This window comes from Pantherophis guttatus, chromosome 7 (assembly GCF_059756535.1).
Source record: "Pantherophis guttatus breed Tessera chromosome 7, ASM5975653v1, whole genome shotgun sequence".
Taxonomy (NCBI): domain Eukaryota; kingdom Metazoa; phylum Chordata; class Lepidosauria; order Squamata; family Colubridae; genus Pantherophis; species Pantherophis guttatus.
This window is the reverse complement of record NC_142069.1, coordinates 6,229,934-6,244,029: the sequence shown is the minus strand read 5'-3', so window position 1 is coordinate 6,244,029 and position 14,096 is coordinate 6,229,934. Positions and strand designations below refer to the sequence as shown.

At 44.0% G+C, this 14,096-nt stretch overlaps 1 protein-coding gene across 1 annotated transcript in view; it reads right to left on the bottom strand.

Annotated features, from left to right (window-relative positions):
• Positions 1-4,199: 4,199 nt before the first annotated feature.
• LOC117676847 (store-operated calcium entry regulator STIMATE-like) overlaps positions 4,200-14,096 on the bottom strand; it is a 44,966-nt gene continuing 35,069 nt past the window's right edge. The window contains exons 5-8 of the mRNA XM_087873578.1: positions 13,097-13,209; positions 11,083-11,166; positions 6,067-6,180; positions 4,200-4,700 (exon numbers count right to left, since the gene is read on the bottom strand). Coding sequence (XP_087729704.1) covers positions 4,602-4,700; positions 6,067-6,180; positions 11,083-11,166; positions 13,097-13,209 — 410 coding nt within the window. The 3' untranslated portion in view covers positions 4,200-4,601. The remainder of the gene's footprint in view (positions 4,701-6,066; positions 6,181-11,082; positions 11,167-13,096; positions 13,210-14,096) is intronic.

Here is a 14,096-nt window from a genome sequence, read left to right as displayed (position 1 = left end):
TACGAAGAACGGTTGCAGGAACTGGGTATGTCTAGTTTGATGAAAAGAAGGACTAGGGGAGACATGATAGCAGTGTTCCAATATCTCAGAGGCTTCCACAGAGAAGAGGGAGTCAAGCTATTCTCCAAAGCACCGATGGCAGGACAAGAAGCAATGGATGGAAACTAATCAAGGAGAGAACCAACCTGGAATTAAGGTGAAAATTCCTGATAATTAAAATAATCAGTGGAACGGCCTGTCTCCAGAGGTTGTGTTGCTCCAAGATGGGAGACTTTTAAGAAGAGACTGGACAATCATTTGTCTGAAATGTTATAAGGTCTCCTGCTGGACTAGAAGACCTCCAAGGTCCTTTCCAACTCTCTTATTTTGTGGTGCTGTTAATCCCTGTTTATATCTTAAAATCAATCTGGATCCACATGCTGTGTTTAGCATGTAATAATAACTTTATGGTACCACTTAGAAAAGGGTCACATCTCACAACTCTTAACACAACTGTTCTCAGTGAATCTCTTCCAAAGTGAGTGCCAAATTTCCTGCGTTTGTTATTACGTTTGAAAGAATCCGAATCTTGCAAACATGTCCAAGATTCTCAAAAATGCACGCTATATATATCATCATTCCAGAATTAGCCTACTAACAGAACAAAATTAGCCTCCCTTCAGCTCACTTCACTTTTTCCATTCAAGGGTCACTTTTGTTTGATATGTGTCAAAAGTCTTGTTCTCTAATTCAATATCGGCAAAGACCGGTGTTTCTCCACCGTAGCAACTTTTAAGTTGGGTGGTCTTCATCTCCCAGAATCCCTCAACCATCATTGTTTGCTTTTGTTCTAGAATCAGGGGGGGGGGGAAATAGAAACATTCTGGAAGAAATTTAAATGATTCCCTTTTGCTGGGCTTTGGGGTTTTAACCTAATTTGGGGAGGGGAGGAATGGGGTGCTGCTATTATATATTACCAGATGAGTGGAGTGGAGTGGAAACCCCACTCCTTTCTTGCACTGATTATGTTACCAAGTTGGGTAACGAAATGTCTGGAAGAAAACAAGCAAGCTCAGAGAGTAACAAGGACCCCTCATTTCAACCCTGAGATACAAATATTCAATAGAGATTAGATTAGATTAGATTAGAGTACAGTAGAGTAGAGTAGAGTAGAGTAGAGTAGAGTAGAGTAGAGTAGAGTAGAGTAGAGAAGAGTAGAGTAGAGTAGAGTAGAGTAGGATAGAATAATGGAATGGACAGGACAGGACAGAACAGAATGAAGGATAGAGTAGATTAGATTAGATTAGATTAGATTAGAGTAGAGTAGAGTAGAGTAGAGTAGGATAGAATAATGGAATGGAATGGAATGGAATGGAAAGGACAGGACAGGACAGGACAGGACAGGACAGAACAGAACAGAATAGAATGAAGAATAGAGTAGATTAGATTAGAGTAGAGTAGAGTAGAGTAAAGTAGAGTAGAGTAGGATAGAATAATGGAATGGAATGGAATGGAATGGAATGGAATGGAATGGAATGGAATGGAATGGACAGGACAGGACAGGACAGGACAGGACAGGACAGGACAGAACAGAACAGAATAGAATGAAGAATAGAGTAGATTAGATTAGAGTAGAGTAGAGTAGAGTAAAGTAGAGTAGAGTAGGATAGAATAATGGAATGGAATGGAATGGAATGGAATGGAATGGAATGGAATGGAATGGAATGGACAGGACAGGACAGGACAGGACAGGACAGGACAGGACAGAACAGAACAGAATAGAATGAAGAATAGAGTAGATTAGATTAGATTAGAGTAGAGTAGAGTAGAGTAGAGTAGGATAGAATAATGGAATGGAATGGACAGGACAGGACAGAACAGAATGAAGAATAGTGTAGAGTAGAGTAGAGTAGAGTAGAGCAGAGCAGAGCAGAGCAGAGCAGAGCAGAGCAGAGCAGAGCAGAGCAGAGTAGAGTAGAGTAGAGTAGAGTAGAATAGAATAGAATAGAATAGAATAGAATAGAATAGGAATAGGAATAGGAATAGGAATAGGACAGTTCTGTCATGGCCACCATCTTGACTTTTTTGACCACTCCAGAGGTCCTCTGAGCACAAATAGGATAGAAAGCAGAATGGAACAGCAGCCAAAGAAACCATGTCATAAAGATTAGAGAGAACTATTTAAAAAACACAGAAAGAATTTGGAAGTTTGACACTCCCTTGCTTGTCTCTTTGGAAAAACAAACACAGTTAATGTATTTTTAAAAAATAATTTATGTCTAGGCTTCCTGTTTAAACTGAAAGGGAAAAAAAACAAAGCCCACGCAGAGCAATTTAGCTCTAAGATCAAACAAAAACCTTGCCAAGCAAACAATCGGTAATGAGGTGGAAGAGATGCTCATTTAAACAGCTGTTTTCCAAGGCCAAAGAATGAGCTGAAGAAGAACTCCACAAGGAGCGGCTGCGGGTTCAGGGAAGGTAACCAATGGCACACGTCAATAAAAGAGCTCTTGGTTATTAAGTGGGCCAGCTCACAAACTCAGTGATTTTAATATCCACCCTAAAAAAGCCAAAATGCATGCTGCGTGGAAGGATAACTTTGTAAAAAGTTTTGCCTCTTCCTTTTTGCTCATTACAAGAGGCTGAGAAAGAGGATTTGTTTAAAAAAAAAAAAAAGTATATGAATCTGGATTTTGTAATTTCCCTTGGAGCTATATAAAGTGATCACAAATCCCATTTTACAAATGAAGGCTCAAACTTAGCCCGGTGTTTCTTAAACTGAGCAACTTTGCGATGGATGGGTTTCAAACTCTCAGAATTCCCCTGGCAGTATTGTCAAGCTATGAGCATTCTATATCAGGGGTAAAATGCTACCGGTTCGCTCTGGTTTGGGCAAACCGGTAGTAAAAAAAATGCTAACATCCAACGATCAGCTGTGCCACGCGGTTTAGTTTTGCTAGAAAGCAGGAAATCCTGCTTTCTAGCAAAGCTAAATAGCGCGGCACAGCTGACCCCCCCCGTTCTACTTACCTTCCCAAGCCTCCTTTTTTAAAAAAAAAAATTTTTTTTTAATATTTTTTTAAGACAAACAAACATTTAATACATCAATCCTCCCTTTCCTGTGACATCTCGGTGCTATCTTCCAAAATTCTTCTCCTTCTTCCATTTAGTTTCTTCTATCTTGATCTTCATCCGCGCCATTCTAACAATTCATTGCTAAAACAATATTCTAGTCATCAAATTTTTATACATAACTATAATATTAATCATTTATATCTCTTTTCCAACCAACAATAAAAATAATTCCGTATCTTAAAATATTCTGACTCTTCCCTATCCTTAATCATCAAAGTTAATCTATTCATTTCTGCACAATCTAAAAATTTTTTTATTACTTCTTCTTCCAAAAGTATTTTCTCTGCTTTCCAATTTTGAGCATAAAACAATTCTTGTAGCTGTTATTATATGTATAATCAAGTACACATGTGCGCGCTCGGAGCACGCGCCAAAAGGAGGCTTGGGAAGGTAAGTAGAACAGCGAGGGGAGGATCAGCTGTGCCTGCTTTCTAGCAAAGCTAAACCGCGCGGCACAGCTGATCGTCGGATCGTAGCTTTTTTTAACTACCGGTTCGACCAAACTGGTAGCTTTTTAAATGCACAGCACGTGTTTGATGTGCACTGTGCATGCAGCATGCATTTGGTGCGCATATGCACAAACAGTGCCCGCTTGGCGCACAGCATGTATGCGAGGCCAGCCAACCGGTAGCAAACCGGTTTAGATTTCACCACTGTTCTATACTATAAAGCTATAAAATAATTTTATAATTACTTTATAATTATTATAAAAAATTATTATTATATTTTTTCCCCCGAAAGCAGAGCTCGGAACACATCACAGTGATAGTTTCTGTAGCCATTTGAATATGAAATATTTATTATTCTTACAAAATGGGAGTAAAAAAGAAATTAAGTCAATAAGGCTCAAACAGCAAGGTTTTTTTTAAATACAAACTTCTTCCAGATTCTATTTACAAATGATTTGTGCTTTTGTGAGTCGTTCAGGTTTGCACAGGGCAAATTCAATTTGATTCTCATTTTTCTTTCTTTTTTCTTTCTTTCTTTCTTTGTTTCTTTTTCTTTCTTTCTTTCTTTCTTTCTTTCTTTCTTTCTTTCTTTCTTTTTCTTTCTTTCCTTCCTTCCTTCCTTCCTTCCTTCCTTCCTTCCTTCCTTCTTTCCTTCCTTCCTTCCTTTATTTCTCTCTTTTTCTCTCTCTCTTTCTTTGTTTCTTGCTTGCTTTCTTTCCTTTCTCGTTCTTTTCCTTTTTTTGTTTTAAAAAAGTGCTACGGTGTAGAATCAATCCGAAACTATTGCCAACTGGCCAGCCAGAATAAACAGTCCATCTAGAATCAGCAGGACAATACACAATCAAAAACCCCACAATTTTAAGCCCCTCAAACAACCCAGCGCCATATTACAAAATGCAGCAGGCCACGGGTGCAAACCACCTTAGGATGCTTCAGTGGTCCACGCTGTACAGTCTCTCCAGTGTGGTCTCTAAAATGAAGTTTCTTTTGTTGTTGTTGTTGTTGAATTAGGAATTATTGAAGGGCCACTCAATGATCTCAGTTTTTTAAGCTTGGGCTCCTGCTCTGAGGAAGAGACTCCAGGAGATCGACGTCACTCCTGGAACTGTCAAAATCCAAAGTGGGACAAAGGAGGACCTGTGGAGGGAAGGGGGAAAAGCATTCACAAATTAATTTCACAGGCCATTTCTTCTTATCATTTGCCAATTAGAACTATTCATGAGCAAATAGGGGCAAACAGCAAAGAGGAAGAAGGATTTTTAATGTCTCCTGACGCTTGAAGAGCAGGAAAGACAAATTCGATAAAGAGTTTTCCTGCTTACTTCCATGGGTGCACCATCACTGGAGGTTTTTAAGAAGAGACGGGAAAGTCACTTGTCTGAAATAGTATAGGTCCGTGATGGCGAACCTGTGGCACATGGAGCCATTACCTGCAGGCACGCGAGCTGTTGCCCTAGCTTGGCTCCAGCGCGCCAGCTGATTTTTGGCTGGCCCCACTGACACCGCCCCTCCCCTCCCAGGAGTCTCCACATGGCCCATTTTGGATGCCAGATAAATACAGTGCAAGAAGAAGAAGAAGAAGAAGAAGAAGAAGAAGAAGAAGAAGAAGAAGAAGAAGAAGAAGAAGAAGAAGAAGAAGAAGAAGAAGAAGAAGAAGAAGAAGAAGAAGAAGAAGAAGAGGAAGAAGAAGAAGAAGAAGAAGAAGAGAGGAGGAGGAGGAGGAGGAGGAGGAGGAGGAAGACGAAGACGAAGAAGAAAAAGAAGACTGCACACAGAGGGAGAGTCAGTTGCAGCCTTGATCCCTGTAAACATTTTGAAGGATGTGGAGACTCGCAGGGTGTGTGTGTGTGTGTGTGTGTGTGTGTGAAGGCAGAGACACCATCGATAACCATCCCCCAACCAAATTTCGCCCTTTGGCACAGACAGCACATCTGCAAACAGAGACGGCCAGATGCTGAGCACACAATCCTTTGTGTGCATCAACAGAGAACAAAAGCTGGCTGGAAAAAAAATTAGGGACTTTATTTCCTCCCCACTTTGAACCTACAAGGTGCTCAGAGGATATCCCAAATAGAGGAGGCTGCGTTTTGCTGAGCTTGGGGCTTTCCTGCAAATAATTATTGGCCGTTTTCTGCGCCAAGCCTAGAGAACGTGCGTTGATTTATTTATTTATTTTCCCCCCTCTGAACGCAAACTTTGCTCACTGCGATATCAGCCTGCCTCAAGTTCTCTCCCTTGCTTCAACCGCGCTTTGGCGTGGAAATATTTATCGGTGGGTTTGATGATGGCAGCTCGGGGATTAGTTTATCTCCACTTTAACGGGGAAAGGAATGCTTGTGTACATGCACACACGCACACCGACACACCCACAGACGTCACATGCTGCAGGCCAAGTCAAATGTGCTTCCACGGAGCAACCATCAAAGAGATTCTTCAAAGCTCAGCGTGCAACTGGCCCATTTTTTTGTTTCTCTCCTGCCAACATTCCTGAGTCTTCCTTTACCTGGATATCGTCATCTTTCAAAGCTTCAGGATATTCCGTCGTGCTGACTTCCAGCTTTTCCTTCCCCTGGTGTTTTTTCATCGTCAAGCTGTCCACAACCCAGAACATAACAGCCTTAAAAGGAGACGGAGGGGAAAAAAAGAGAGAAAAACATATATGCTTGTACGGGTAGACTAGTGCGTCTCTCAACCTTAGCCACTTTATAAGATGGGCGTGTCAGAGGTGGGTTTCAGCAGGTTCTGACCAGTTCTGGAGAATCGGTAGCGGAAATTTTGAGTAGTTTGGAGAACCGGTAGTAAAAATTCTGACTGGCCCCGCCCCCATCTATTCTCTGCCTCCCGAGTCCCAGCTGATGGGGAGGGAATGGAGATTTTACAGTATCCTTCCCCTGGAGTGGGGAGGGAATGGAGATTTTACAGTATCCTTCCCCTGGAGTGGGGTGGGAATGGAGATTTTACAGTATCCTTTTTTTTTAAAAATTTGATTTATATGCCGCCCTTCTCCAGAGACTCAGGGCGGCTTACAGTGCATTAAGCAATAGCCTTCATACTTTTGTATATTTTATACAAAGTCAGCTTATTGCCCCCACAAACTGGGTCCTCAATTTACCTACCTTAGAAAGGATGGAAGGCTGAGTCAACCTTGAGCCTGGTGAGATTCGAACTTACAGTAATTGCAGACAGCTGGTGTTAATCACAATGCTATCAGTCTGCTGAGCCACCAGACTCCTTCCCCTGGAGTGGGGTGGGAATGGAGATTTTACAGTATCCTTCCCCTGCCACGCCCACCAAGCCACACCTACAGAACTGGTAGTAAAAAATTTTGAAACCCACTACTGGGGTGTATCAATCCTGAAGCTGACCTGATGGAAGCCATCTTGGAAGTTTCAGTGTTGTTGCCACACTGGAGCTGAGGGATAGGGAGGGGAGATTTTTAGATAGCTGGGATTTTGTAGCCAAAACAAAATACTTTCTCTTGGGAACCAAGGACATTCTCACACCTGGTCAGAGGAAGGTGGAGTGATGTCAGCAGGTGTTCTAACCTAGGCTTCCCCAGCAGCACGAAACCGAGTTTTCATCCCAATAAACCCCTTTTATTTAATTGACAGTGATTTCCTCTCCAGCAAAGTCTTTCCTCTCCCACAGTCTTTCAGGATAGTTCACAATTACCGACCTTTATCAGGCTTGGAGAGTGGCCAGGCCGATATCTTTCAGACGCCCACAATACTTGGCAAGAATGCAGGAATGAACTAATTGTCTCCTGCAAACTCCACTCCCCTTTCGCTCCTCTTTTATTCCCTGTGGGAGGGGCCATTCACTGTCCACCTATGGCTTTACTCCTGAGTCGGCCCTTGTTCCTTAGCTGTTCCCTTCTCCTGGCAACTGCGCATGTGCACACTGGGAACAGGCTCCAGCTGTTCTTCTGCCTCACTGATGTCCAACTCCAAAGGCAACTGATAACTGGCATACGGCCCTGGTCCCATCTCTGCCTCCGACGCAGAGCCCTCGTCAGAGCCTTCCCCAGACTCCAGGACTGGCCCATGTTCTTCCCCAATCTCCTCACTGTCCGAATCTGCTGCCAGATCCGCTGGCAGGCCATAACACCAGGCAACCAGACAGAGCCATGATTGGATCATGTGACTGATTGTTTGGGGAAGGGGAAAAAACTTTTAGGTGAAAACCGTGGGAACCTTCAGAGTCGGTTTTCACCAAATCTGTGCCAATATGATATATCCAATAAAGCTATTCTTTGAGGAATTTACCTGCCTCGGAGTTTTGCCTTCTATGGAGCTGTTACTTGGAACCCTGACATTGTGGACTTCAACTCCCAGAATTCCCCCAGGCAGGAAGTCTTCGGCAACTTTAAGATGGGTGGACTTCAACTCCCAGAATTCCCCAGCCAGCCATGCTTTATGAAGCAAGATATAAAACTACAGGCAGCTGTCCACCTTTCGTTTAGTGACCATTTGTTGTGATCCGCCAGCAACCTGAGGAGCTGGCAGCGGAGTCGGACAGCGATGAGGCTGAGGAAGAACATGGGCCAGTCCTGGAGGGTGGGGAAGGCCCGGATGAGGGCTCTGCGTCGGAGGCAGAGATGGGGCCAGGGCCATCAGGGAGTGATGCGCGGACTTCGGAGCCTCCAGAGGCTGACAGCAGAGAGGCAGAGGAACAGGAAGAGCCTGTTCCTAGTGCACGTATGAGAAGAGCTGCCAGAAGGCAAGAGCAGCTACAGCAAAGAGGACGACTCAGGAGTAAGGCCAAGAGATGATTGGCCCCTCCCATCAGGCTTAAAAGACCAGCAACAGCTCTTGGCCTCTTTGCTGGAAAACAACTGTTGAGAGATTTGCTTCGTGTTTGGCTATATTTCTTTCTTCTCAGCGTCTTCTGTTCTTGAACTGTTGCCAAGAAAAGCCTTTCCTTTGGCAGTTTGCCTAATTATCCCAAGGTCAGAGATAAACTGTTTTGAGGACTTTGCTTTCATTTAATTTGGAATAGGCTGAGAGTGAGTTAATTCTCAGCTGTTTGAATAAAATCTGTTTGTTTTTTGGAACTGTTTTGCATTTACTATTAAGTACGTGGGCCTGGGTCACAACACCATTCAAAATTACAACGGTACTGAAAGAAGGGATTTACGACCATTTTTCACACTTATGACCATTGCAGCATCCCCGTGGTCATGGAATTAAAATTCAAATCCTTGGCAACTGATTCGTATTTATGATGATTTTAGTGTCCTGGGGTCACACAATTCCCTTTTGCGACCTTCTGATGAGCAAAGTCGATGGGAACGCCGGATTTACTTAACAATTGTGTTACCAACTTACCAACTGCAATGATTCGCTTAACAACCGTGGCAAGAAAGGTCGTAAAATGGGGCAGAGCTCACTTAACCACTGTCTTGCTTAGCAACTGAAATTTTGGCCTCAATTGTGGTCCTAAGTCAAGGACTACCTGTTTTTAAAGAGACACAAATATACACCAGTGGGGCTCAATCTATCTATATATTTTACAGACATTCGCAGACACTTATAATAGTTGGGATCACTGATTCTCTTAACAGTTTGCTTTCATTCTGGTGGGTTAGCAAGATTTGGGCTTTTGTAGCTTTTACGTTATACATAACCTAAGAGCAGCTACCACCTGCCTATAGTAATGTTAGGTCCCCAGTCTTCCTATGCTGTTGTGGTTTCTGGCAGCTTTAATTTTATTTTTTTGTTTGTTTTGTTTTAACTGGTTTAACATCTGGTTAACAGAAGCTCCACCAACGTTTTCGGTTTCCGTTCTTAATGTAATTTATGTCTTGACAGAACAAACTAGGGTGTCGGCTTCCTGTTATTTTAATAATAAATTTGTCAATGTCCTGTCCAATAACCTGACATAATTTTATACTGCATTGTTGGATGGGGGGTGGGGGGAAAAGTCGTTAACTTTTTTACATAGGAGCTTGTGGTTCTCTTATTCAAACTTTCATATTCATAATCTTGCAAGCATTCCTGACTGGGGAATTCTGGGAGTTGAAGTCCATACACGCTGGGTGGGGAATTCTGGGACTTGAAACACGTCTTAAAAGTTCCCAAGATTGAAAAACTCTGCTTTAAACAATTTCTGACAACCTGTTTCACCCACCTGTCCCATGCCAGTTTGGGCTAGTGGTTAAGGTACCAGGCTAGAAAATGAGGGACTGGGAGTTCTAGTCCCACTTTAAGCTTCAAAGCCGACTGGGTGACTTTGAGCCAATTCCTAGGAGAAGGAGAGTTCTAGTCCCATTTTAGCATGAAAGCCAGCTGAGTGACCTTGAGCTAATCACTAGGAGACAGTGAGTTCTAGTCCCACTTTAGCCATGAAAGCCAGCTGAGTGACCTTGGGCCAACCACTAGGAAATTGTGAGTTCTAGTCCCACTTTAGCCATGAAAGGCAGCTGGGTGACCTTGGGCTAATCACTAGGAGACTGTGAGTTCTAGTCCCACTTTAGCCATGAAAGGCAGCTGGGTGACCTTGGGCTAATCACTAGGAGACTGTGAGTTCTAGTCCCACTTTAGCCATGAAAGCCAGTTGGGTGACCATGGGCCAAACACCAGGAGACGGTGAGTTCTAGTCCTGCCTTAGACATCAAAGCCAGTTTGGTGATTTTGGGCCAATCACCAGGAGACGGTGAGTTCTAGTCTCCCCTTAGGCATGAAAGCCAACTGGATGACTTTTGGCCAGTCTTTCTCTCTCAGTCCAACCCTCTTCATCTAGTTGTTGTCGTTGGGAAAACAGGAGGAAACAGCCATGTCGAATATGTTCCTCACCTTGAACTACTTGTAAAACTAGTAAAGACAGGATACAAATAACTAAAATAATAAAATAATGCCTGTTTTGGCTAAGATAATTGTCTTCCCCATTATATTTGCTGCTAGGACTGTTTTCTGTCCGTTCCTTTTTCTAATCCTGGGGTGTCAAACTCGATTTCATTGAGGGCCTCATGAGGGTTGTGTTTAATCTCGGGGGGGAAGGGGCGTGTCCAGATGGACCTGTCTAGGTGGGCGTGGCCTAGGTGGGCACGACCACCACTCAACGTCACTGGTGTCGGGGGCACCTATGGTGGCCCAGGCGGAGCTGGGAGGATTCACTTTTGCTAGTAGTTTGTTTTGCTAGCACTCTGTCAGTGAAAATGGAGCTCGAGGAGCCCCAGACTCCATTTTTGGCTGTGATGGCCTCCTGCAGCTCTCTGCCAGTGAAAACAGAGCTCGGGGGGTGCTGCACACGCCCCCCCACGGGCCAAGTCTAAGCGCCCCATAGGTCGCATCCGGTTTGGCGCTGCTGTTCTAATCGGTACACTATGCAGAAGCGCTGCTGAATCGGATGGCCTTGTGCTCTAAATTATCTATAAAGCAGTCACATTTTCCAAGGCAAAGATTTTCTGACCCTTGCAACCATCGGAAGACCAATGGAAAACCCCGCGTCTTTCTCTCTCTCTCCCCTTTCATCAGTTCCCTTGACGAAAGAATCATTTCCTTCCAAATCTTTTACTCACGTTGACTATAAAAGGAACCACCAGAATCACCAAGATCAGCTCCAGCTGAGGAGAAGGGATGTAATCCAGGAGGATTTCCTGAAGCTGAGAGAGAGAGAGAGAAAAAAAAAAGAATCAGAGTCCTTTTACGGAAGAAGAAAAGAGCTGGGCCTGAATAATATTTGGATAAGAGACCACCAGGAGATCACAGGGCGGTCAATTAGTTTGGGAAATTGGAAGAAAAAAATAACGTGGAGGAAAGCAATGGCTAACCCCTTCTACAATTACAGATAGTCCTTGATTTACAACCATTATTTTAGTGGCTGTCTGAAGTTACAAAGGCCCTTAAAAAAGTGACCTATGTCCATTTTATACACTTAGAAGCACTCCAACAGCCATAGTTCTGTTATGTTTCAGCCAAATTTATTTAATTTGTTTTATCTCCATTTTAAATTTTGTATTTATATGTTTTATTTTATGGCTGTTCACCGCCCTGAGTCCTTCGGGAGTAGGGCGGTATACAAATTTAATAAAATGAAAAAATGAAAATGAAATGTTATACCACAGCAGGGGTTAGCCAATTAATCCGACTGACAATCACTGCCTTGGCTGCACACAGCCACAATTTTCTTTACATGAGCTGCAAATGAGATGGCTAGTCTAGAGAAAAGAAGGACTAGGGGAGACGTAATTGCAGTCTTCCAATATCTCAGGGCTGCCACAAAGAAGAGGGAGTCAAGCTATTCTCCAAAGCACCTGAGGGCAGGACAAGAAGCAATGGGTGGAAACTGAACAAGGAGATATTCAACCTGGAAATAAGGAGAAATTTCCTGACAGTTAGAACAATTAACCAGTGGAACAGCTTGTCTCCAGAAGTTTTGGGAGCTTCATCACTGGAGGTTTTTTTTTTTTTTAATTTGATTTATAGGCCGCCCTTCTCCGGAGACTCAGGGCGGCTTACAATGCGTTAAGCAATAGCCTTCATTCTTTTGTATATTCATACAAAGTCAGCTTATTGCCCCCACAAACTGGGTCCTCATTTCACCTACCTTAGAAAGGATGGAAGGCTGAGTCAACCTTGAGCCTTGGAGAGATTCGAACCAGCAGAAATTGCAGGCAGCTGTGTTAATGACAGGGTGCACTAAACCACTGTACTATCAAGGCTCCAGTTTTCAAGAAGAGACTGGACACCCACCTGTCTGAAATGGTATAGGGCAGTGATGGCTAATCTTTTTGCCATTGCGTGCCAGGAGGGGGGGGCCGGTGGGGATTGCATGCACGCATGTCCACACCCATAATTCTATGCGCCCTGCCCTCACACATGCACATGCGTCCCGCCCCCGCTCCTGGCATGTGATGGCCCGGTAGGCCCGTTTTTCTCTCTCACCTGGCTCCAGAGCCTCCCTAGGAGTCTGGGGAGGGCAAAAATGGCCTCTCCCCTCCTTGGAGGCCCTCTGGAGGCCAGAAACAGCCCGTTTGCCAACTTCCAGGGAACCTCCGTGGGGGTGGGGGGAGGCAATTTTCACCCTCCCCAGACTCCCTAGAGAGGCTCTGGAGGCTGGGGACAGCAAAAAGTGGGCCGTTTCTGGCCTCTGGAGGGCCTCCAAGGGGAGAGGCCCTTTTCACCCTCCCCAGACTCCTAGAGAGGCCCCAGAGCCAGGTGAGAGAGAAAAAAGGGCCTTCCCCCCCACCCCTGAGGCCCTCCGGAGGCAGGAAACAACCTGTTTCCCTACTTCCGGTGGGCCCAGAAGGCCCAAAAATCAGCTGGTCGGAGCTGAGCTCGTGTGCCCACTGATATGGCTACGCGTGCCACCTGTGGGGGTTGGACTAGAAGACCTCCAGGGTCCCCTTCCCCTTCCAGCTCTATTCTGATGGATCGATCTTCTAGCTGTGCCAACATATTGCCGAATATGCATCTTTCTCCCTAATGCGTGTCCTCAAAGGAGGCATTTAAATCCATGTGCTAATTTGCCCCTGAAAAATCAGTAACTTTCATGAGTTAACCGAAGATGAGAATCGGGTTCTTATTCCTTACCTTTGTCCAACCGGGAATAAGTAAGACGAGACCGACTGCCGTTTTCTCGAAGATCATTATGAGCAAGTAGAGAAAACATTGGCCAATCCAAGCAGCTGCCTGTGGTGGATCCCCTAAATAAAGGAAACAAAAAATAGAATTAAACCAGGGGTGAAATGCTCCCAGTGCCCAGCTGAGTTGCAGAATCATCAGAGGCTTTTTTTTTTTTTTTTTACTTTTAAAAGCACTTTTTCCACAACCTCTTCCAACGAAAAAATGCTTTTAAAAGTAAAAAAAAAAAAGCCTCTGATGATCGCTCAGCTCAGCTGGGATCATCAAAGGCTTTTAAAAGAAAAAAACCCCTTTTTTTCTTTTAAATGCCTCTGACGATCCAAGCTTGAGTTGCCTGATCGTCAGAGGCATTTAAAAGAAAAAAAGCCTCTGCCAATCAGGCAACTCAGCTGGGATTGTCAGAGCTTTTTGAAAGCATTTTTTAACAACCTCTTCACTGAAGAGGTTGTAAAAAAAATGGTTTTAAAAGTAAAAAAAAAAAAATGGCCATGCCCACCCAGTCACATTACCCCCACCACCACCAAGCCATGCCCACAGAACCGGTAGTAACAAATTTTAGATTTCACCACTGAATTAAACCCATGATTTATACATCCACTATATTAAGAGCTAGCCTCACAAATCCATGGCTTCCTTTCAACGCATGCCTCCAGGAGATAACATGGTACTACTACGTTGCTACAGGTAGTCCTCAACTTACAACAGTGCACTGAGTAACCGAAGTTACACCATCGCTGAAAAAAGTGACTTGTGACTGGTTTTTACACTTACGACTGTTGCAGCATCATGTCACGGGATCAAAATTCGGACGCTTGGCAACTGGCTCACATTTATGACAATTGCAAAGTGCCTTGGGGTCCTCCGATCCCTTTTTGTGACCTTCTAACAAGCAAAGTCAACGGGGAAAGCCAGATTTACTTAACAACCGTGTCGCTCACTTAATAACTGC